At 42.8% G+C, this 24,567-nt stretch overlaps 3 protein-coding genes across 5 annotated transcripts in view; 2 read left to right on the top strand and 1 right to left on the bottom strand.

Annotated features, from left to right (window-relative positions):
* Window positions 1–10,708, top strand: part of ano8b (anoctamin 8b) — a 37,043-nt gene extending 26,335 nt beyond the window's left edge. For all 3 annotated transcript variants that reach the window (XM_085774784.1, XM_085774782.1, XM_085774783.1), the window contains 7 exons: window positions 1,920–2,167; window positions 2,587–2,746; window positions 2,882–3,313; window positions 4,638–4,829; window positions 5,175–5,306; window positions 5,965–6,075; window positions 6,481–10,708. In XM_085774784.1, coding sequence (XP_085630910.1) covers window positions 1,920–2,167; window positions 2,587–2,746; window positions 2,882–3,313; window positions 4,638–4,829; window positions 5,175–5,306; window positions 5,965–6,075; window positions 6,481–7,242 — 2,037 coding nt within the window. In that variant the 3' untranslated portion in view covers window positions 7,243–10,708. The remainder of the gene's footprint in view (window positions 1–1,919; window positions 2,168–2,586; window positions 2,747–2,881; window positions 3,314–4,637; window positions 4,830–5,174; window positions 5,307–5,964; window positions 6,076–6,480) is intronic.
* Window positions 10,709–10,857: 149 nt separating this feature from the next.
* Window positions 10,858–14,733, bottom strand: dda1 (DET1 and DDB1 associated 1). Its single transcript, XM_085774780.1, has 5 exons — window positions 14,403–14,733; window positions 13,520–13,600; window positions 13,329–13,380; window positions 13,147–13,208; window positions 10,858–12,959 (listed from the first exon to the last, which is right to left on the bottom strand). The coding sequence occupies exons 1-5, from the start codon at window positions 14,409–14,411 to the stop codon at window positions 12,855–12,857; spliced, it is 309 nt and encodes a 102-aa protein (XP_085630906.1). The 5' UTR covers window positions 14,412–14,733; the 3' UTR covers window positions 10,858–12,854.
* Window positions 14,734–16,569: 1,836 nt separating this feature from the next.
* On the top strand, window positions 16,570–24,272 carry abhd8b (abhydrolase domain containing 8b). The gene is made up of 5 exons (XM_085774779.1): window positions 16,570–16,816; window positions 20,352–21,158; window positions 21,279–21,449; window positions 21,852–22,068; window positions 22,951–24,272. The coding sequence occupies exons 2-5, from the start codon at window positions 20,362–20,364 to the stop codon at window positions 23,233–23,235; spliced, it is 1,470 nt and encodes a 489-aa protein (XP_085630905.1). The 5' UTR covers window positions 16,570–16,816; window positions 20,352–20,361; the 3' UTR covers window positions 23,236–24,272.
* Window positions 24,273–24,567: the final 295 nt, after the last annotated feature.

The following is a 24,567-nucleotide window of genomic DNA, read 5'->3' as shown; positions in this document are numbered from 1 at the left end:
CGTTAATTTCACAAAATCACCACAAGATCAATCAAATCAGACTGTCCCACATAATTTGGAGACAGACTTTCATCAGACAGACGGGCGGCTTCATGCATTGATATTTTTTTAATTGTAGCTGGGAGATAATGTCATTTTTTTATTTTTTTTGCACGGTTGGTGATTGACTAAAACCTCACAGTGAATCCTTCCATCATCCCTCCATTAGGCCTCTTCACCTGCACAGACAAACGTAATTCATTCTTTCCCTTAAGTTTTGCATTGACACGGTTATGTGGGGTCTGTGTTGATTTTTTTTTTCTTTTTAATTCATCACTGGTCTTTTCCTTCCCTGCAGTGGGAACGTGTGAATTTTTCAATACAATTCTCGCAACTCATTCCTCAATTTCTCACTCGGTCTGTCAGTTTCTGCTCCACTCTCAGCTGGAGTGCCACCTCACTCATCTTGTCGTAATCTGTTAACATCACCTGACTTCATGCTACAGACTGAAACAAAAAGCCTCTGCAAATATTTGAAAAAGTAGCTATATTTTGATTTTTGCAAAGTGACCTGCATTAATACATACAAGAAAAATAACCTTAAGATCTATAAGGAGCTGTAACTTGGTTTCTTGGATCCAGTTAATCTTGATAATGTAAATAAATAGTTGCTTCTGAAGGAAGAATAACTTGGCTAAATCGTACAAAAGGACTGAAATGAAAACCATCTGGTGTTGTCAGCTTGATTCTGCCAGAGTCTGACTCTGACATATCTGTGCTGACTGTTCCAGTAGGTAGCCGTGGGAGAGCAGCATCTCATTTTTTCCATTTCCGAGGTCTCCCATCATTGACTGAAAATAACATTGTGTCCATGTCCTTGTCAGGCATTCATTGTGGCTTTGTGTTTGCATCCTGTGCGTCAGCATTATTTGACTTGGAAGCAATTGCTTTTAGATTAAAGGGCAGTAATGTTTGTGATGCAGTTGTTGAAAATGTCTGTCCTCTGGTTGTATAAAAGACACTTACTGCTTGGTTTTTTAGTGTGAAAGGATCGTTCCTGTGCTCTGTTTCCATCATTTTGGCACAAATGCTGGAGTAATTGCTGAGATCAGGGAGCACCTCACCATCACCACAACAAAGCTTTATGAGGCAGGAAATTGAGCAGGTGGTCACCAACAATTTAACTAAAGTGTTTTTTTGGCTCAGCTAAAATGGTGCAAATTGCACATGAAAAAGTTTTGTTAGAGTAGTTCAACAGCAGTTTGATTTTGAAAATGTCTTGATTGTCGATAGTTTAAATTATAATTGTTGTGTTTATTTTGCAAATATCATTAGTTTGAAAACTTTGAATGAGGGTCTGACTGCTCATATTTCTTGCACAGTTGTCCCCTCTCTGTTGTGATGTATAATAAACTAGAATACCCTTTAAGTTAAGCATATTGGTTCTTCCTGCTATGATTTCTAATATGTCTTACATTTGTTCTTCAACATATGAGAATCATTTAGCGGCTTGACTGCACTGAAATGTGTCTTCACAGTGAATGAGTTGGAGCATAAAACTGCATCTGTACTGCTCCCTGTTGGTTCCTTTAAACACATTACACCTGTGGAAACATCCCAGTCATGAAAGTTTTAATGTGCTGGGGAAACGCTCAGCAGCAGTTTTTTTTGTCTGAAGTGATTTGCCTGTGCATAAAGTCTGCATTTGTAATTACGTTTGGATTGATTTGTTCTATAACGGTGTATCCTGCTGCGCTCTCAGCCTATTATTATATCCTCTACACTGTCCTGCCGGTCCTCTTTCTTCCTGTCCTCTTTCCTTTAAACATTTCCACCTGAAGCTGTTTGCATTTTATCCAGGGCATCGTTTATTTTAAAATGTTCTTAAATTGCGTTGTACAAATTGTGTGCGGCAGCTGATTTCTGTCTGTTCTCGTCAGATGCTGGCCACTCTGCTCATCATACGCCAGTTCCTTCAAAATGTGAAGGAGGTGCTGCAGCCTTACCTGTATGAGCGCCACAAGCTGGGCGAGCTTACACTGCGAGCCGTGTGGGACCTGCTGCTCTCTGTGCTTCTAAAATACGCCCGGCTGGCAGCAGGAAAAGCCCAGGTTTCTCCCACGGACCAGGCCATGCCAGGACCTGGACTGAGGGGCACCAGGCCCGGAGTGGGGCAACCTGAGAGAAGGTGAAACATCTTATCTAGACTCTCATTCAATGCATAAATGCAGAAACGTAGTAAAATGCAGTAGAGGCAGTAGAGTAGGTATTAACACTTTGATGTTAAAAGGTGTGTGTGTGTGAAGTGAATCCTTCATTGATGAATTTGAAGCGTGCTTTTAGAGAGTCTCTGCCATATGATCAGTGTGATGAGTGACATTTCTGTGTTTGCTGTTCAACACTCAGAGTGTTAGTCATAACAAACAGACCTGCTTTGGTTCAGATGAAAAGCCACTTAATCTCTCTTTGCCTTTGTGTGTGCATTTACATACGGTCCTGATTGACGCTGGTCAGACACTGAGTGAACAGGCCATAAAGGAGCCGCTGTGCGCTGTTAACGTCCAGGTTTTGTTTGACGACTGTGTGTCTTTTCAACTCCTCTCACAGGGAGAAGAAGTGTTTGAACGGGGGATGCGGGGTGCCGGATGAAGACGAGGGAGGCGAGAAGGACGAGGCTGACAGCGGGAGGTTCAGTGAAGGAGAGACGGAGGAGGAAAGTCTGATCGACTGTGGTCTGAAGCTGAGGAAAGTCAGCTTCATAGAGAAGGTACAATACAGTGTAATGTGTTTGTCAGTCTGTCTGGTACTTTTCTCATTTGTTGAGAAAGAAGATATGCAACTAAAGCGGTACATTTGTTATTTGTAGTTGTGGGGTTTGCTGATCCCTGATGTTATTGCTCAGGTGGACAGACGGCCGGTCTGCAGCGGCCCGCCCATGGACCACAGTTTCCTGGAGGAGGGGAGCCCCACTATGGTGGAAAAGGGAATGGACCCCGCCTCTGTGTTTGAAATGTGCGACGACGACGATGACAACGGCATCCATGATGTGAAGGAGGCGGGTGGGGCAGGGGCGGGGGCGGCCGAGGGAGTCGGTCCTGCTGCTGCTGCTGCTGTCGGTGCCTCTGCTGGTGCCGCTGCAGCCGCCGCCAGCAGCTCTGCTCCGCTTCCCTCCGGGTCTGAGAGCAGCACGTCGGTGCGACACAGAAGAAGAGGCCGCAGCGTAGAGAGACCTGAGCCCAAAGCCAAAAGGGAATCGTGGATGGACCCACCTGAGGAGAGAGAGAGCACCACGCTCACTCAGGCTGAGATGGAGAGCTGCATGCAGACTTACGCTGTAAGAATGAATGAATGAATTTATATTTATTTGTCATGCACCAATTAAGGCACCAATTAAGACACATTTCATATTTAGACAAGAACAAAATCATCAGAGCACAGACAAAACAAAAAACATATGGAAGTCACATAAATAATTCACTTTTTCTTTTTGACCAGGCACTTTTTAATGAAAGTAACTATAGTAAAGACTTCTTTTCTGAAGAACCATTCCAACTTTACCTCATCATCAACCCAAAACAACTCAGGCTTCACATTTTGCATTTTCTGAAACAAAAACTGCCTGGCGTCGTCATATAACTGTAAGAAGGACAGGACACTTTCAATGTGTAAACTGTGCACAGAGTGTTAAAGGATGACTTTTTGTTTTCTTTGAAACCTTTTGGAGATAATTTCGGTATTGTTCCGCCTGGGTCATATTTTTGTCTTTTATGACTATTAGTCATGGAAACAGGTTACTCATCATCTCTGTTGGGAAGTGCAGACTCAGGAAAGAAGTTAATCAGTTCAAGGAGGCGCCCACAGCTTTTCAAAATCCTCTCAAACACTTGTTCTTTGAGCTAATAAACCAGATATCCTACTGGAGAATCCATTTCATGTAGAGTGGCAGGCAAGGGAAACCAAACAACCTTTTCATTTTATATTTGCAATTCAAAAACTTGCCTCATCTCTCATTTGTTACTATGCCTCTAGCGCACACACACACACACACACACACACACATGCTAAATAGAGAGTCAGGTTCTCTTACACTATTGTAAACAAACCTCTGTGTGTGCATGGATTTAGCAGCTGTCAAGTTGACCAGGATGTGGATCCGCTTTTCTTTGTCAGTCACACCAACATTGAAAGGGACTTGTCTCTGTGGTTCATTATGTATGGTCTGTTTCAAAAAGAGATGATTTCAAAATCTCTATAATGGATGAGATGAATGATCTTAGTCATAATAGATAAGAGCATGAGGATCTGCGTCAGAGTGAGTCATCATCGACAGTTGGAGATGGTTCAGCTTCAGTCAGAACAGACAGGAAATGGCTGTACAGTTTTGTGTAATAGAAGATAAACAACTTGGCTACACACGTTCCCAGCTGGGGATTACATGAATGTCTGCATATACTTACTGTAGGGTCATCAGAGTCCTCACAGTTAGACAAAGACTTTACAAGTGCCAAGAGTGACGGATCTAAATTCGGTCATAAATTACCACATGAGTTATGACTGTTTTTTTGCATGTGGATTTACTGCACAGAAATGCAGTCTTTTCCTCTAGCTGCAAAAAACGTAATAAATTAATACTGTACCATCCATTTTGTCCCTCGCAGGACACCTTCCAGGACTACCAGGAGATGTTTGTCCAGTTCGGCTACGTGGTGCTCTTCTCCTCAGCCTTCCCTCTGGCTGCCATGTGCGCTCTCATAAACAACATCATCGAGATCCGCAGCGATGCCTTCAAGCTCTGCACTGGTCTGCAGCGGCCCTTTGGGATCAGAGTGGAGAGCATCGGCCAGTGGCAGGTGAGTGGTGTCCGCTGTGCAAGGTAACATGAGCTCATGAGATTGTTCAGCCAGCCTTTCTCTTAATAGTTGACTGAATTCATTCAATTGCAGCACAAGGAAACCTAAAAATACTGTAGTGATACAGCCAGAAACATGCACTTTGAAAGTTAGTCAATGGTCTTGTAACCTTAACTGCATTAAGTAATGGTGCCATTAAATCAATACAGTCAACTGCTAATATAACAATAACTGATAATAATAAATAACAAGATCTGAACCTAATCTAAATAGTTAAAAGCATAAAGCCATGTCTAAGAAACAGCCAAGCTGAAACCTGTTCCTTTTTTTTTATCTCTTGCCCAGACTGCAATGGAAGCCATGGGCCTGATTGCCATCATTGTGAACTGTTACCTGATTGGTCAGTGTGGTCAGCTCCAGCGTCTCTTCCCGTGGCTCAGCCCTGAGATGGCCATCATCTCCATCGTCATCCTCGAGGTTCGTTCCAGTCTGAAATGCTTAGAGCACTGCCTTTTTGTTAAACTTTTTCTCAGGGCACCAGCATTTTCAGCTTCACCCTCTTATTTTTGTGACCCAGCACAACATTTCTGCTAGAACGTGTCTGGTGCAAACACATGAACATTCAGCTGTTTCACACAAAAACATGTTGTCACCAGTTTCTCTGTAATAGTTAAAGTAAGTTAAGCACCTTGTCATCATCCTGTGATCCAGAGGATTCATTAGAGAAATTATTCACAGGAAAATTCTTACAATAACTTTACTATATTCACGAGAAAACCTTAAAAGATGATACACATCAAACTGTCTTCAGTGTGCCAGTCTTCTTAATCTTAAATAAATAGCTAATCCTCCCTCTGTGTTTCTTCCACTATTTGCAACATATTTTGTTGTTGGTTCTGTCAGCCATGCAGCTGTCTATGTTCAGAAAAAGGCCTACAGCTCTGTCTTGGCCTGGTAAAGACGTCAGGCCCATCAGAACGAAAATTTCACGGCTCAAATGTTTTTTTTTCCACAAGAATTAGTTCAAGTAACATACCCTGAAAGAGTTTTCTGAAGCACTGTGTTCTTTTTCTGACTGGGTTTGTACTTTCATCTACTCATTGTTTTGTTTTTTATCTCTCCTGTCTGTCTGCAGCACTTTGCCATTCTCCTGAAGTACATCATCCATGTGGCCATACCTGACATTCCCACATGGGTCCGAGAAGAGATGGCGAAACTGGACTATCAGCGCAGGGAGGCCTTTAAGGTACATTTTCAAAGTTTCTTCCAAGAGGGCTGAAGTTGCAGAGCTGCTTAAGCAGTTTGAGCAAACCCCCACTAGACTCCCTGTGTAAAGTAATATAATAAAAAATCTATAGCCAGTCTATGAGCCAAACGCTCTGCTGGAAACCCACTGTGCTGCAGCACTGCAGCTTTCTTTTTGGACATTATTTGCTTATTTTACACTGGTGATACTTTAACAACATTGCTTAAGAGGAATACACGTTTTAGACATAGAACATGGAAAAGAGAAGGAGCTGTAATGCACCCTGCATTACTAATGCAAAGTAAGGCGTTTGTTAGATGGGTAGCACTGCAGTGTAGAAATGTTTAGCTGGCTTACTGCTGATTCTCGTAAATACATTGTGGGAATGTTTCCCTTCCTCTGCAGAAGCATGAGCGGCAGGCGCAGCAGCATTACCAGCAGCTGCAGAGGAGGAAGAGGGAGGAGGAGGAGAGGCAGAGGCAGGCGGAGCATATGGCTCGCAGGGAAAGGGAGCGAGACGACAGCAAGGGCGACTCCTCTGGGGATCACCACCACGATAAAAGTCACGGCAGCAAATCGCGGCCCGGGAGCGGAGGAGGGAGCGGCGGGTCAGACAAACCCAAGAGGCCCAGCTCTCTGCTGGCCAACAATAATGTGATGAAGCTGAAACAGATCATCCCACTGCAGAGCAAGTTCTCCTCGGGTGGCGCCCGCTCCCCGCAGTCGCCCACCGGCAGCGAGCCGAAGCTGCCCGGCTTCCTGAGCTTCAAATTCCTCAAGTCACCTGAGAACAAGAAGGAGGGTGCTGCGGCCTCTATGGCTGCCGCCGCCGCCGCCGCAGCCAGTAACGCCACGGCAGCAGCGTCGTCTTCATCCTCATCTTCATCTTCATCATCAGGTAGCAGCTCTCAGGAGCGTTCTCAGTCACCCAGCAAAGCCTTCAACCCTGGGAAACTGTTTAACTTTGGGAAATCCGAGGGAGGGACGTGTGTGAACGGGGCTCCGCTGCCCAGATCCGGAGAAGGATCATCATCACAGACATCAGACAGACAACCAACCAGGTCTGACTTGAACGGCGTTCCAGATGAGATCCCCTCGCCTGGAGGGGAGGAGTCCCAGAACGGACATTCAACAGACTTGGACTCGGCCAGCTCTAAAGTCCAGTAGCTCCAGAGAACAAACTTGTCTTTGGTTTCGTCTCAACTGAAGAAGTGATGTGTTTACTGTGAGGAAAGGCCTGACCTACCCTCTGTGTTGTCGTAGGCCGTGTGTAGAAGTACCGGAAGCAGAGAGAGGGAAGGATGAACCTGATGAGAGGTGACCGTAGTTTGGGTTTGTTTTGTTTTGGCTGAGAGACAAAAAAACAGGCTTTATAAGAAAGACGTAAGCCTTCCTATTATGACCGCATAAAAACACACACACACACACACACTCTCTCCCTTACACACACACACACACACACACACACACACACACATTCACAAACATACAAATCCTTCCTTGTCTGCAATACATGAAGAAATGCATGAGCTGCGTTTCTAATATTTTTAAGCCTTTAAAGCAGAGAGCTGTGTTTCTTGATTTCTTCTAGTCAGAAATTGTAAGAATCTCGCCGGCCTCCCACTAAGGACACAACAGTTTGTTGGGGAAGTAAAAAAGATTTTAAAAACGAATACAGTGGTATGAAAAGATCACCGATTGTACATCGAATAACTACTGAGAGTGTTCTTTAGCTGTCACAACACAAGTGATCATTAGTTATCGTCTCATTTTTAAACCATGAGGAATTCTTGGGCCCCTCACTTTTGTATTGAAGTAGAAAAATGGAAAAGCAATATCAATCAGTGTTATAATTATCCTTCTCAATCATCAAATAACAACCCCTCCCCCTCCCTTAATAAGCATCCCTGATTTATCACCAGCTTTATTTTCAAAGCAGAGGTGATATCTGAGCTTTGTGCACTTCCTCCCACCCTGCGGCAGAATCAGATTTGCGGGAAAACAGAAAAGTAATAAGCTTACAAAGTCGAGCTGTTACACGCCAGTTTTTTTTTTTGTTTTTTTGCCCCAAGAGGAAGAGACAAGAGGGGGGGAAAAAAAGCAAAAAATAAATAAATAAAAGTAGAAATAGACAAAGATGATTTTGAAAAAGTGGAGCATGGAGGCCTGTTGAGTGCTGTTCTCCATCCAAGCCCGCAGAGCACCTTGTAAACACAGATGGTGCTCCGTTCCACACACTCCAACCAGACTTGGCAAACGAGCGCAGAGTTAAAGAAGTAACATTTGCACTAAACCCTGACGCCCTGGATAGAAACGCATCCCTCTCTGCAGGAGAGAGAGCCGACACCAGCCTGCCTCATAACATTATGCAAAAGCTGGATGGTTTTGCTTTCCTCCCTCCTCACAGTACATGCTATCTTCTCCTCACCGCGTCTCTGCTCTCGGCAACTGTGGGATTTTCCTAAATATCCAGATGAGGCTTTTTTTTTTTTTTTTTAAAGAGAGAAGAAAACAATAGTTGCTCTTATTTATGTTGAGCTCCATATCTTTTTTATACGCACCATTTGCTGACGGTTGAGATTTCAGTTTTTTAACCAAAGTGTTATTTTTTCGGACTATACTCTGATCCCGAGATGTCTGCTCTGTATATTCTGTTAATTATGTACTTAAGCGCTGTTTATAAAAAATATGTTCCCCTCAAGTAAGCCCATCACCATCATCATCATCATCATCATCATTATTATTATTATCAGCAGCAGCAGCAGCAGCAGCCATTAACTGGTATATCACTTCTGCAGGGCCTCCAGGAGGTGGCGCCACAGTTTACCTGCACAAGAAAAACGTGGTGAATCTCTATTGACTATTTGCCCATAACATCAGTGTTGAGTCATCAGTAAACAGCAGGGGCAGTGACATCAGTGTGTCTGGCTGCAGCAGAGTAGGAGCACTTTGAAAGGGAAATGCATTATGGGATAAAAAAGTAAACGGTGAGAAAAGTTTCAAAAGGCCATTGCACTGCAGGTTGAGAGACAGGAACATTAACTATGCATTTCCATACCATCACCTTTGGCAAGGATTTTGGCAATAAGATGTAGGAGACTTACATGTACATGTACTGCTATAAGTCTAGACTAACCTGCCCACCCGCAGCACCAGACTGCATTTTCCCCAGCCAGACTCTATGCATCTTTTCTTTCTATCTGCTCACTTTTCAGTGTCGGTAACAGCTCCCTCAGCCCCGTCCGGTCTCATATTTAACGTGAGAAACCTCCCCTAGTTGACACCCAGTTAAAATAATAACCACGTTCTCAACCCCATCTACTACTTTAATCTGTCTCTTCTAGGGAGCTTCAAACAGGTTTGTTTATTTTGTTGCTCTTTCCCATTGTGTCTGTAAGATCCTCACAGTTTCATAAAGTCCACCTTTTGAGTCACATGCCTAAAGAAAATACAAAAACGTACTTCCACAAGAGAGACAAAAAGATCTCACTGACAACAAATGCAATAAGGAAGTAGGACGTTGGTGTGGTCACAGTGTCGTTTTACTGGCATCTACAGTACGTTTTTTTAAATATATATATATATATTTGGAAGTCTTGTTCATTGTACATTTTAAAATGAGAAGTGCAAAGCTGACGGAAATGTAAGACCTTCAAGTGTGTTTGTGTGTCGCTCTCACAGGCAGGTCATTGTTAAGAGGAAAGCTGACAGCAGAACAAACAGCTTAGCAGAGACGGAGATGGTGCAGCGTAGCCGAGCACAGTCTGCTCTAAAGCTTTTTTATTTTTTCTTCTTCTTCTTCTTGCAGCATTTGGATTTCAGGGATGAATGATGCCATGATGCAATAGTCTGTTCATCGTCGTTTGAAAGCGTTTGTCGCAGGGACAAGCAGGTGTCCCAGTAGATGAGACTGTAGAGAGAAGGCAGAGATTCTGACACTGGCATGTCACAGAGTTTAGGTCATGCCTCCGTGTATGTAGTTCCTCCTTATTCAGGGAAACTTTGCTTACTTCGTAGATTAGAAATGGATACCATTAACCAACCTATCACTTCTTTCATCCTTGCATTCTTGGCAGCAGCAACCAATTTTTTGCATATCGTTACAATGGAGGTCTTTAAATAAGCATTAACTCAAGTTAAGTAACAGATGTTGAATAGTTTTGGGTTTCATCGAAAACTTAATCCCACGCCAGTGACAGCAGCACCACCAGTTTTCTCGGGCCAAGCACAGGCGTCCCTCACACAAGGACTCATCAGCCGTCTTTAACTCACTCTCACTGCAGCAACGGTTCCTTCAGGAGTTTAGGCTTACTGTATCTACACTTTCAAGTCAGTCCAATGTGAAATCAGTGGGAGAGGAGTGAGTGAATTTAGTAAATGTTCTGTCCAATGGTCTTCAGGTGAGACTCTCACCACAGCTACATTAAAACCCGACCCTAACCTCAAAGTTTAAGATCAGTCATCTTCATGGAAGCCTCACTTGCTGAACATCATTTGCTCTTCCAATGTACCACTGTACAAAAAAATCTTTTAAAGAAAAATACTGGGAAATGGGACTATTTATTTCTTTTAATTTATTTTGTCATATTTTTGTAAGACCTGAAAAATAGTTAATAAAACTATTTCAAATGCATTTTGTGTTTTGACCGACTTGTTCCTGCATCACTGAGTATCACTGTGCATGTTTTCCTTTCTCTGCCACAAATCATCACCCTCAAGGTTTAGAGAATCGCAAAAAGCCAAGAGAAACATAATATTTAAAATTACCACATCACAAAAAACCCAGTTTCAGTCCAGTTTTATTTCAGCAAAGCTAAAAAGAACATGTCTTATCTAACACACATGAGATGGGGCAAGGCTTAGGGTGTAGTAGAACAGTCTATCTGAGCAGAAGCATAACATGGTTTCACGCTTCAAAAACAGACGGGGGCTTTTTCACTGTAGGTAGGGAGGTGACTGACCACACTGTCGACCCACGCTGCAGCATAGACCGGGAAAAGGACAGAGGAAGGACAGGAGGGCTTTGATGTGACTCTGATGGGCAGTGGTAAGAACATTTAATAATAAAAAGCTTTTTTTTTTCTCAGTATTGTACAGTATATGACACCAATACAAACTGAATCTCTGGAACAAGGCAGGATGGCGACTGCACTTTGCTGTGCATGCTTATTGTGCATTCTATGGCTGAAAATATAACACCACTGTGAACCCCCCACCCCCCCCCTGTGTATTCATCCAAGCCAGTTCTCAGACAGAAACCATGCGGGGCTGCCACAAAGACGGGGAGAACAGCACAGCTATCCCGGGCCCTGAGCTGAGGGAGCAAAAGGGTCCGAACCATGTTGACAGGTTGTTAAGGCCTCTAGGCTAATACCTTCCACAGTCGTACGAGATAACGCCACAATCCCAAACACCCCTTAAAGTTTTACTACTGGTCCAGGAATATGAGACCCACCAGCCGTGAAAACATTAACATGCAAGGCAGGATAACATCCACTGGACATGGGGCTCTTGTCTTTTCTTTCACAGGGGTGATTTTTCTATTGTATCCACAGGCATGTAATATTTTACAAAAAGGCAGACACAAAGTATTTCATTGGATAAACTAATTCTTGTATTGGTAATTATTTACACACAACAATGTATTTGTTTTTTCCCTTTTCCATACATTACTATACATATTTTTCGTCATTATCTGTGCTGTTACCAAGTTGTGCAACTGAAAATCCAACAATATGATAAACATTTTCATACTTGGATGCACTTTTTTTTTCCTGTCTTCTTTTACATCCTTGGTTGACAGAGAAGCTAAAACTCGAGGCCAAACCCTCTCTCACTACCTTCGATCGGCCAGATGGTGGTGCTAGATGTAAAAATATATCTCGGAGACACCGACACAACATCAATCCTACAAGCACAAGTCCCGGAATAAAGTGAAGAGATATGCATATTCACCGTACACACACATCTAAGGGGAAGAGTTGCTTCTACTTTGTGCTGTTCTTCACAGTGCATTGTTGGTTCTGTTGATTCAAACAGTGTGGAGAAATGTTGCAATGCCCCCATGTGGTTGCAGAGTGGGCAGTGAAACTGAGAGGGCGGGCACTGTGGCTGGCAGGAAGCTCGTTGCCATACATAAACAATAATAGTTATAATAAAATTAAAACAGTAACAAAATGTTATCTTTGCACATTATCAGGACAGACTCTCCAGGAGACAGAAGGCTACACATGTCATGTACCAGTTATGAGACTGATTATAAGGGTAGTGTCTGACTTAATCTGTCAAGTCCATCTCTGATCTTATATCTACTCTGACAACTATCCACTCACCTCGGCTCACGCACGCACACACACACACGCACGCACAATACAGCACACAATAAACACACACTCGAGGCTCAGCATGCATACAAACATAGACACGTACACTGACCCACAGAGGGAATAGCCAATATTAATTAAAGAAACACCAGTATAAAGGGGTCCTCCCTGGTGATGGCTCCGTTCTGCCAATGCCAGTGCCTAACACTGACTTTGAGCTCAGTCTTCTCATTAATAGCTGCTTTGTTGTTAGGGATTTCCCTAATTCCTTATGAGTGACTCTCAATTTCAAGACAGGAAAGGCATCCTGCCACAGTACAGAATGGTCACACGTCTTTATTTGGGTGGGGATTGTCCTTTGTTTTTGGTAGTTTCTGTTGGCTACACCCTGTATATGCAAACACACACACACATTCACACACACATGCACGCAAACACACACACACACACACATATTTATGAGTCCTCATGCATTTCTTGGCTATCTGTCCTGGCGATCTTCCTTGGGGGTGCTGGGCTGTCCCCCTCACCTTGTTCCTGTTCCCTTTTCTTTGCTGCGTTCTGTTTGACACAAGGGATTATACAGCGGTCAGTAAAAACAGTTTCTTTCTTTATAATAAAAACATGCACCAAACACAACCATACACCAAAGATTATCGCTGATGATACAGTGAGACCTGGCTGAGACTAGATTACAGTCAATAAATGAAGCTGGGCTTAGGAAATCAACAGAAATGCACACCCTCACCTTTTTGTCCCACTGCTGATGGAGGTAACGCAGTAGGATGTTGGTTTTCTCTGTTACTATAACTGTAGAGCAAGCACACACAGCTTTTTACTGACAGATTATGTTTAAAGCTAAACAGTTCAACAACAGAGTGATGTATTCATTGATAAACGCTTCTATTGATTGATAAGCTTGGCACTTACTTTGTTCAGAGGGGTATTCACGTGTTGGAAGGTAGACAGAGGGCCTCCGATTCTGCAACAGAATAGAAACAGGTTATAAATATGGTCACAGCAGTCTTGATCTTGACATATGAGCATAACTGTTAAACATCCATTCATTGATTAGCAGGTATTAAGTGGGATGCATGAGGAAGTAAAGATGCTCTACTCACAGATGCTTTACAAACAGAGTCTGCATGAAACCTGCTGAAGTTTGTTTTATTGTAGACAGGAAGTCCTTTCAAGAAATCCGCCTGTAGGAAGAGAGTGAGGGTTTATCAAGTCTATTTTTTTTCTTTTCATCTTGCCATGTATTGCAACCTTACAGACTGAACTCCACAGAGATTATACCTTTCTACAAACAGTCTGTCGTTGTACACCTGTGGCATTTCATGACAGCAGTGTTAGTGTCATGTAAGCATTTACATATATATTTTTATGATGACCTTAACATGATGCACTGATTCTCTTCGCGAAATATGATGTGTTTGTCTACTATTTGAGTGATGTGTGTATGTTTTGTAACCCAGAAGATGATAATTTTTCCTTCTTTCTTTTTTTTTTAGTTTAATGGACGATAAATTAGTCTGAGTAATACCGATATTACATTGGCAGAGGTGTCCCCGCATAATGTCTGTGTATTCAAGATAACATTGACTGGGTCGCTGCTGCTGCTGCTGCTGCTGCTGCTGGGCGTTCCCACCATCACAGCAGCTCCTGTACACGGGCCTGCGACTCTTCCCTTAGAAACGACCCCGGTAACCTCCAGTCAACAGGAGGGGGTGATAGTGGTGGTATCTGCTGAAGTGAACGGCAAGTGGGGTTTTAAATTAGCGAGTCAGAGCTGAGCACAAAGCGATGCCGGCTTGGCCTTGGTGGATGAATCCCAACAGGAGGAGCAGGTGTGTGTGTGTGTGTGTGTGGCTAACAGCAGCAGCAGCCACAGCAACAGCAGCAGCTAACTACTACTTAGCAGCCTCGCTATGACTGAACTGTGGTGCAGCTTGTTGAGTTAATGTAAGAAATGTGTTGTGTATGTGTGTGTGGAGTAAGTACCTTCTCCATGATAATGGTAGAAACGTCGACACGCCGCGCTGAGGACTTGGCTTGGAGCAGCAGCAGCAGTGTTGAGTGTGTTAGCTACGATTAGCCGCGCTGGCTAACTGGCTAGTTAATTGACACAACTTGTCCCTCTCGGCTCACGCTCAACACAACAACCGCCTTCACACGAAAGTTGTTTCCATCCTAGATCCCAGTGTCCTCACGACAAAAACGATACCACGGTGACAAAATATAAATAAACGACCCACGTTGTCATGGCATGAGTTAGCAAAGGCTAGTTTCACAGTACTCCTTCTTCTGTTAGCATGGTGGTGGTAGCGGTGCTGCCTTTTAGGCCACGCCCCCCGAGAGAGCGCCCATTGGCCAATCCTGGAAACCACGTGGTAGCAGCTCGGCCGGAGAGCCAATCATCAGGCAGAACACAGGCGAGGTTTAATCTGCTCTGCACATGATGAGCTTCATTATTAAAAAAAAAAAAACATGAGCAGCCACTGATGAGTTTATTGCCCTTCTCTATTATTATTATATTATAATATATATTATAATTCTTTATCATTATTATATATTTATTTATTCTATGCTATGAAAAAGTACAGTTGAACAAAATATAATTTCTCTGAGGCTCAGACAATAAAACTCAAGTGTAGTAATATGAGGCAAATGACAAAATATGTTTGTTTTTTTGTTTTTCGTTTTTTAAGATATATCATTCCACTACAGTGTTAAAAAAAAAAAAATCCCCAAAAATGCTTTTGCTGTATCTCACACATTGAAAAATACAGATTCTATGGATTGCCAAATACAACGGAACTCAAAAGTTTATCTAATGAATAGCTACAAAATGTCTCCTACATCATTCCCAGTGTAGAATATGTGCAACAGGCTTCAGGTTTGCACACCACACTTGTTTTAATTGCATATTGGACCAGGACTGGGCTCAAAACAAGTTTCAAGGTCGATCTTGAAAAACATTGTTTTCACCGGTTCTGTTCTGTCTTCATGAATACCACTCTGCAATATGAAGGCCAAATGACAAGCAAATACACATTGCAGAGGGTGACTTTAAAGTTGTTTGTCCTTTTCAGTGACTCTCTGTCCTGACCTGATTTTCTTTTATGCCAAAATCTATGCAATCTCACACTACAGCACACTAATATCAATAAATCATACTTTCTGTCAATCATAGTATCTATAGATAAACTATAGGATGGACCTTAATGTTCTGCAGTTGGTGGAGACCTAATTTATGCAGTCACCGGCTTTTGGCTTCACTGGGTCTTGATTTCTGCTCTTACCTCACCCTGGCACCTGCATCCTTTGGACTCCTAACAAGTAGTTACCTAGCAACAACAGCCATGGCAACCGCCACAGCACCAGCTTCTTATGATGCTGCAGAAAAGAGAGCTGTGAGGATGGAGAGTTTGTCTGTTACAAAAAACATTGAAAAATATAACAACATATAATAGTAATATATTACATCAGTAGTTTTACATTATAAGTCAGACTTTATATATTATAGCCTATAAAATGTAACCCAACAAGCTGTTTCTTTTAAACCGTTTTCTTCTTATTTTTCACAACCTGGCAACCCAAAAGTTGCTGTCATGTAGGTAGGCTACAAGTGATCTATGAAGCTTATATTATTTATCCAGTTTTGATAAACCATTGATCTCATTTAGACGTACATGCTGCCTCCTTGGTTGTGGTCAGTTTTCTGTGTAACAGCCACAACTTTTGCAGTGTACCTGAGCTCATAAGATTACACATGTATCTACACTGTGAAACTCACTGAAATCAAGGGAGAGGAATGGACTTTAATGCACCACTGTACCTGTGGTGTGTAAAATGCAAATGTGGGGTAAGACTCATTCATTAGACCACCATAAGAAGACTTTTTGATTGGATATAATGTGAGTAGTCTTTACACTATACTTCTGACACTAAAACATTTTTTTATGCTGTTTAAATACATTTATTCATAATTTATTGGGTTTTTTATTCCACTGGTTGTCTCGCGTCACATGGCAGCAGGGGGCAGCTCTTCACATCCACGAACTGAGCCACAGTTGCCGGATAGAAAACACCGTGACATCCCGCTGAGCTCCGGTGAGTCTCCTCCGGACTTTTTCACCGTCCCATACAGTAGTAGCCTACCACGCACCTCCGTGGAGCCGCAGAGCTGGACCATGCAGACACACGGATCTTCCTGTGAACCACAGTCAGACGTCCAGTCCTGTCAGGCTGGCAGTGGCCGCCATGTGGAGGCCACCTAAAGGACAACCGAATCCAGATAAATTAGATTATTGGATTGCCTGCAACAGATTATAGCTCTCCTACTTCCTCGATGCTTCATAAGAAAACCACATCAATCTGATCATATTTAACGCGGACTTTTCGGGACTATAGAGGTAGGTATTTTACTTTACTCTTTCATATTTTAGTTTTTTCTTGTCCTGAGATTGTTTTGATCTGCACAGCCTGAGCACTGGCAGCAGACACGAGGGAGTCCGCTGCTTTGCACCAAGATAAACATGTTGCTCAGTGTTTTAGTGTTCAAATCCACCATCAACTTTCATTTGCCATTCATCTAAACTTCACTAAAAACGAAAACATTCTGGCACTTGCCTCATTTGCTGCTTTTAGACGACAGTGAGTGTCCTATTCAACGCGCTTTTATTGTCATTAGTGAATGGATGGGGCCATGAGCTTCACCTGCTTTTCCAGGTAAACGATGTTTTTCTCCATTAAAATTAGCTCCTATTATTTCTTTTGCGAAAAGTTACTTTCCATACTGCTCAGTTTGGTGACAGATTATCACAGGTAGCCTAGGTGATGTTTTTGTATAATTCGGTTAATTATGCACAAAATATGTACTTGTGTAAATTTTTTGAATTAATGTCATTGTGCAGAACTTCATCGAAAACCTGGCTAAATGCTTTCTAAATTACTTATTTCTTTCTAAATTGCATTATTATTATTATTATTTTATTTTATTTTTTAATCAGCTCTGGCTATACAATTTGTCCTCATACAAACAGTATCCTGGCAGTGAGGGTTTATATGACTAAAGATGTGTGTTACAAAATGCTCTAATTCATCTCCTCCATGTTGCATTATTTTTCCATGCATGAGAAAAGATGCATGTCTCAGGTGACTCTAGGGAGCAGGTGCAGTAGGTAAGGATGTTTAAAAGTCAGACATAGTCCTAACTTTGATGTTTAGTGACAAATAATTCAGCAGGCTGGAGCAGGCTGGCGTCTCTAAACAGTGAGGCTGCAGCACTGTACTTGTTTTTAATCTCCATGACAGAATCTGCTCTGCGTTTCTGGGCATCCGCTCCCACTGTGATTGTGTGTGACATGCGTGAATCATTATATAACAGCTCCCCTGCAGCCGCCGACAGCAGAGGCCATGCACACAGAGACTGCAACAGGAAGTAAACTCACACATAGATAGTGATAACAGTGCATCACAAGATGTCTGAATGGAGGTAGTTTCACAATGATGACATTCATGTTTGGGATATAAGGATAATTCAGTGTTTTCTTAATGTATCATTTTGTTTTATTTTAATATTTAGTCAGGGCTTGTTATGATTGGTTGTCACTTTTGACCTGACAACTCTGAATGTTTACTCAACAGGAAGCACTGAGGTGTTTTATAGCAACACTGCTCCAGTGGCCAACAGACAAAACACTTGTAGTGCTTCCCAGTAGTAGTAGTTACTTCCAAGCGTGGTTGTACAGCAACTGAAGGAGAGTGCCAGTTTGGGGAGCCCACAGCTTTGTGTGTGATTTTCTCTGGTTTGTAATGGTAATTATTATCAATGATCTGTTGAAAGACAAGACTTTGTGTTTCACCGATGAATTATGATATGCAACATTACAAGTGGGACAAGCAATTACAGGGCATGTTTTTTCGTTGTGTTGCTCTGTGGTGTACCCGCCTGCAACCCTCTTACCCATACCCCTGCTTCTCTGCTTCTCTGCATATTAAATAATATATGCAGACTAGATAGAAAAGAGACTGTGTGGAAAATGTGGCGTGTGACATTCATGGCAGGACTGAGTCTTATCACACAACACCATCTCTGTATTTGGGAACTGTCACAAAGAATCAGTGTGTTTTCAAGTTGACTAATATTTGCAGCATTTTAAAATTGAAAGAGGTTTTCAGCTGGTTTAGACCACATTAGTGATTCATTCATGCCTATGTTTTCAATGGGAAGAGAAGCTATGAATTGTAGTATCACTAAATGGCATAAAACAGGACATAGAAAAGAATTGCATTCATAAAGGTCCCAAGGATGCCCTTTTGATGCGAGAGCAACATTACAGATGAATGCGCCGTCCCCCCGGTGATGTCCAAATGACCTGCTCGGCCTCCTACAGCACTGCACAGCCCATGTGGTTCGGATAGAGGATGTGCCACTATAAGCACAAAGGGCATGAGAATAGCCAGCAAAGCAGGAGCACTGTATTACATTGTGTCGATAATCCCCAGATGAAAGCAGTGGCTGATGGGCAGCAAGTACAGAAAAAGATGCAACAAATCACACAAAGGGTAAAAGTGTTACTGCACAGTGTCACTGTTTTCACCGAGAGATAGACAGATTGTGTTGTGTGGACGTGTATAATCCCCTCCAGCAGGGAGGGGAGCAACAGGAAGGTAGGATAATGCCACCAGTGGAGAGACTTGCAGACCCTGCCTGGCTGCTCTGCTGTTGCCATGGCTGGTAATCAACTAACAAGCTAACACAGACTAAATACTGTTCCTGAAATGTACACTATAGCCTACACAGTCTCAGCCTGGATATTAACCCGTCGAATTGTATGTTTTTCAAAGGAAGTAGTTTGTAGTTGGTGGTTGTTACAGGGTAATCATTAGTAAATCAATACTTCTCGATGTGCACATTTGGCATTTCTCCACTTTCTCACACATGAACACTCCTGTGACGGAGATTTGACCAGCAGTGTTGCAGTGTGTGTGTGTCTGTATGTGTGTGTATGTGTGTGTGTGCTGCTGCAGAGTGATCACATGGCAGGCAGCTTTAACTCACAGAGCTATTACTGTCCCCGGCTATTAATACCCCCAAAGGCCACACTGAGGGCCGGTGCTGCTCCGTTACGTCTGACAGAAAGTCGCAAGGGTTTAAATTGTAATTAGACGTCAGATTGTAAAGGCACAAGAACTTGTTTACTTCTCTGTGTGATCAGGTTTCCCACATGGACATTTGATGTAGTAACTTGAAGTTCTTATGGGCAATTACACAAACAGTGTGATAAATTATACACTGAGTGATGTTCTTTTAGCATACAGTATAGGCCTACATAAATGAAGAGTAAAGAAACTATCTCACTGAAACAAAGTCATGCACTTTAAATATTATTATCAGGCTCTATCACACATGAACCTTTTTTGTTATTTCAATTGTAGGTATGTTTGCTGTCTTTAGGTAGTCTTTTCTTTTTTCACGCATTTTGTGGTGATTTCTTATGTTATGAAGCATTCATGATGTATTTAAACACCACTATAAACTAAATTCATTGTGATATTTTTTATATTTATGATGACTAGCTAGCTAGCTAACTAGTATTAGCCAGTAGGCCTACTAAGATATGCTGTATCTGTTATTTTGGCTCAAAAAACACTAAATTAATTAATTGATGAATACATAAATAAACACATACATCACCTGATGTGTTTGCAGATGTTTCAAAATAAAGTTTGATTTAGTTCTTCTAATTTTAGGCTCCACATATTTTTTTCATCTCTTACCAAATTTACAGTCCATATAGCTTTAAGTCAAATAGGATATGTGCTTGTAACTGAGCGTCCTGTTATAATTTATGTACCTTTGGTTTTCTGTGACCTTGTATCATTCACATTTGCGAGTTGGTGCTGATTTCTGTGTTTTTTTTTCTGTGGATGTGTTAGCTCCAGCCTGGCAGCCATGCTGACCAGCTTTATGGAAGGCCTTTTCTGCTGCCTGACCTCAAAGTCTGCCAACGCTGTAGTTCCCGTGGAAACCTCTGAACCTGCTGATGGCTACGAGTTTGTGGAGGTGAAACCAGGCCGTGTCCTGCGGGTTCGACACATCATTCCTGACCGGCCGGTGGTGGAGGAACCCACCGGGCAGGGAGGGAGCGTCAGCTGCAAACGAAAGATCACAGTGTATCGTAATGGACAGCTGTTCATCGAGAATCTGGGCGACAGGGCGAGCGCAGAGCTGAAAAACTGTCCAAACGGAGAGACAGAACCTAACTGCACTGTAGAGGTTGAACTTACAGACTGTGGTAACTCCTCACCGCCCGTCAGCATCCCTGAGGGCAGGTCAGACTCCATCTCAGCTGGGAACAATGGGGCATCTCAAACGGGAGCAGGAGGAGAGGCTCCTGCTGCTGGACAGACTGACCCATCCCAGCCGCCCAGGAAACGCAGGCGGAAGCCCAAGCGCACAGTGGTGATCGACTGTGAGAGGAAGATAATGTCCTGCAAAGGGACGCACACAGATGTGGCTCTGTTCTTCATCCACGGGGTGGGAGGCTCGCTGGACATCTGGGGGAGCCAGCTGGACTTCTTTTCTCGCCTGGGCTACGAGGTGATCGCCCCGGACCTGGCCGGTCACGGAGCCAGCTCAGCGCCACAGATATCTGCAGCGTACACCTTCTACGCCCTGGCTGAGGATATCAGACTAATCTTCAAGAGATATGCGCGCAAGAGGAATATTCTCATCGGGCATTCTTATGGGTATACATTTAAGATCACATGACATGACACTTCAATGAAAGGATCACTAAACAAACAGATAAGATTATCCTGTTGGTGCCAGTCTGTCCTGTAACCAGATCTTCTGTTCTCCTGCCACAGTGTGTCCTTCTGCACGTTCCTGGCTCACGAGTATCCAGAGCAGATCCACAAGATGGTGATGATCAACGGAGGTGGTCCCACAGCTCTGGAGCCCAGCCTCTGCTCCATCTTCAACCTGCCCACCTGTGTGCTCCACTGCCTGTCCCCGCTGCTGGCCTGGTGCTTTCTCAAGTAAGACAGACTGCAAATAGGCAAAACAAGTTTATATACTGTATTACATATGATGATAATCACATGATGCATCTTGTGCTTTTTATTGCATAATCAGTTATAGCTTGTAAAGTAAAACTCATGTAGCTCATCAGTTAACTGTACTTAAAAGCTGATGCATGTAACTTTCTTGGATTAACATTAATTTGGAAATAATGAAAATAAATGTTTGAATTTGGTGGAAAAACAAGGTGCTTGATAAACATGTTAGAAGACAGAGGCACATCTGTGTTGACAGGATGCTTTTAGTGCCAGATAATGTGTGTTTATTTCACCCGCTGTTTGGTGTCAACAGATTATTATTATTTATTTTTTTTAGCAATTTGTAATTTCGCTAAATCTCCTTTGCTGTGTTCCCTGCAGGGCCGGCTTTGCTCGGCAGGGTGCCAAGGAGAAGCAGCTGCTGAAAGAGAACAATGCCTTCAACGTGTCGTCCTTTGTGCTGCGTGCCATGATGAGCGGGCAGTACTGGCCTGAGGGGGATGAGGTCTACCACGCTGAGCTCACAGTGCCCACCCTGCTGGTTCATGGCATGCATGACAAGTTTGTTCCTGTTGAAGAAGACCAGCGCATGGCAGAGGTAACAGGGCTTGTTTGGACCCCTGAGAACCGGATCCAAACGAGGAAACTGACTCAACCTGAGACACTGCTGTCACAGAATGAGACAAACATTTGGTCACATGGACCTGAGAGAATCAGATGGTCGTAATTAGTCTAAAAAGGATTTTAAAAAGGAATATGGATTATATGAAATAACCCAAATCGACACTGACCCTAGATATAATTTTATTTTCAGACATTTTAGACCGTGAAGAGTGATGCCATTTGACGGATGATATTTTAAGACATTTACAACAACTACTGTGGTTAATAAGAAAGTAGAGAAGTGTGGCCAGCTAATAGAAGTAAAAAAAAAAGTCCCCTATAGGCCAACACACTTAACCACATACATGCAAAGTAAATTTGTGGTTTGCCATTTCCCATCACTCTCTCTCTCTCTCTCTCTGTCTGTCTGTCTGTCTCTATCTGTTTGCCCTAAAAATGTAGGTAATGGGTTACTGTAAAACAGTGAAAAACTACCTATTTGTTTGGAGTTACTGTTTAAAATCAATTGCTTAGAGAAAATAAAAGACTCCGGACTTAACATGCCTACTGAACTTAAGATGTCTCCCTCTAAAATTACAGGGCTTAAATTGACATGACAGGTCATACTAACTCAGAACATACGTAATTTCCTCCTACTACATTAGTACTTTGGTGGCATGATAATTAGACAAAAAAGTATATTTTTTCCACTTTATAATACTATGCTACTGTATTTGAAAAAATCCGTGATGTGGGCAGAGGTGCAGAGGTCTGGGACCAAGCTGCTGCTTTGGCACAAAATATTAACTATTTTGTTGATGACCCCGAAATTCAATTCAACTTCTTTTTTTATTTGCTTTCAACTTTTTTTTGTCAGATCCTGCTATTGGCCTTCCTGAAGGTGCTGGAGGACGGCAGCCACATGATCATGATGGAGTGTCCCGAGGCCGTCAACACACTCCTGCACGAGTTTATCCTCTGGGAGCCCGCCACCCCTCCACCGCCAAAGAAAGAGTCCAAAGCGCGTCCAGAGACTGCCAAAGCCGTATCTGACAACACCAAGGCATCGTCTGAACCCGGCAAGGTCCGACCTGCAACTGCCAGGCAAACCTCATCAAACAGCGGTGATGAGGAGACGCCAGACAGCAAGGCCAAAAAATGACTGAAGATTAAAGCCGACTCAGATTAAAGCTGAAACTTCCAGTGGTTGTTATGCTAAATCATGGCTGGCCATGCATTCTGTGTGTCCTGGGGAAGTGGGCTGATTGGAGCTGTTGAGGCTGATGATGAAAGGAACCGGTTTATCGGAAATGGTCCAGTTGAAGGTTGGATTTAATGGAAGTGCAACACAACAGGGGGTTCATATTTGATTCCAGTTATGTCAGCTACAAAGCTGAAGGACAGAGGAAAAGGATTTCCAATAATGGAGTGAGACAAAGATGGTCCATTCTTCAGTACACCTCTCCCTGTCCCTGTTCCTGTCCTACATGCAGGGAAGATATGGATGTGCCTTGAAGTGGTGTGTGAGGTGGTGATGACAGGGTGGGTGGGGAAAGAGGTGGAAACACGAGGCTGAAAATGAGCAGTTGTGAAGCAGCAAACGTGGTGGTTTGACTTCTGAGGAGACGAGCCGGCCGCCACACAAAACATACATTTTCAAAGGGATGATGCTTGAATGACTGCTCAGACTTCTGCCACGTCTCAGATGTCCGAAGGAAAAGCAAGACGACCTGTTGGTGTGAACACACGCCTCAGGTTGGCTACCTGTGTAAAGCAACAGCAAGAAGCGAAACTTTATCAAAACTAGCTGGATGGAAACAAGCCTCATGTATTTGCCTCCTTGAGGTTTGCAACAAAATTAAAGTGACACTCTAAGCCAGGTGTGAAACGTTGATCTGTGTGCGTGTGGGTCAGGGGTTGTTTTGCAGCAAGGCTTTCCATTGCACATAATGATAATTGCAAACCTCAACTTTTAGAGATGAATTTAAAAGGACAAAATGAAATGTTGAATGAAAATAGCACTGAAATCGAATGCAAAGATTTATTGATTTTTTGTTTATTTATTCTTGAACATGTGTTAAAAGTGAGCTACTGTAGAAGCTGTAGACGTTTACAAGATAAGGAGTAGCCTTACATCCGATTGTAGTTAAGGCATTTGTATAATTGCCTCCGATAACAGAAGCAGATGTTTTGTGTGTGTGTGTGGGGGGGTTGCTTTGTGACTTGTCAAGCTGAAAAAGTATGACCAAGTGACAGAAGTGGAAGTCAATGTGCTGCTTCCTAGAATTCAGGTAAATATGTGTTCAGTCAAGTGTATCCCTGCTAAGTAGGCTAAGCAATGAATCATAACATAATGTGAACAGAAGGAACCAAAGATTTTGCACAAACCAAACAAGCATAGTGATGTTAAGCCCATAATAAGAAGGAGTAGTATTGAGATACAATCTGCGATGTGCATGAAATGCACATGAGCTGATGCTACTGTATATGACAC

The sequence above is a fragment of the Trachurus japonicus genome, chromosome 4 (assembly GCF_045865225.1).
Source record: "Trachurus japonicus isolate A0001 chromosome 4, Traja_1.0".
Taxonomy (NCBI): domain Eukaryota; kingdom Metazoa; phylum Chordata; class Actinopteri; order Carangiformes; family Carangidae; genus Trachurus; species Trachurus japonicus.
The sequence above is the reverse complement of the archived record's forward strand: the minus strand, read 5'-3'. Positions and strand labels throughout refer to the sequence as shown.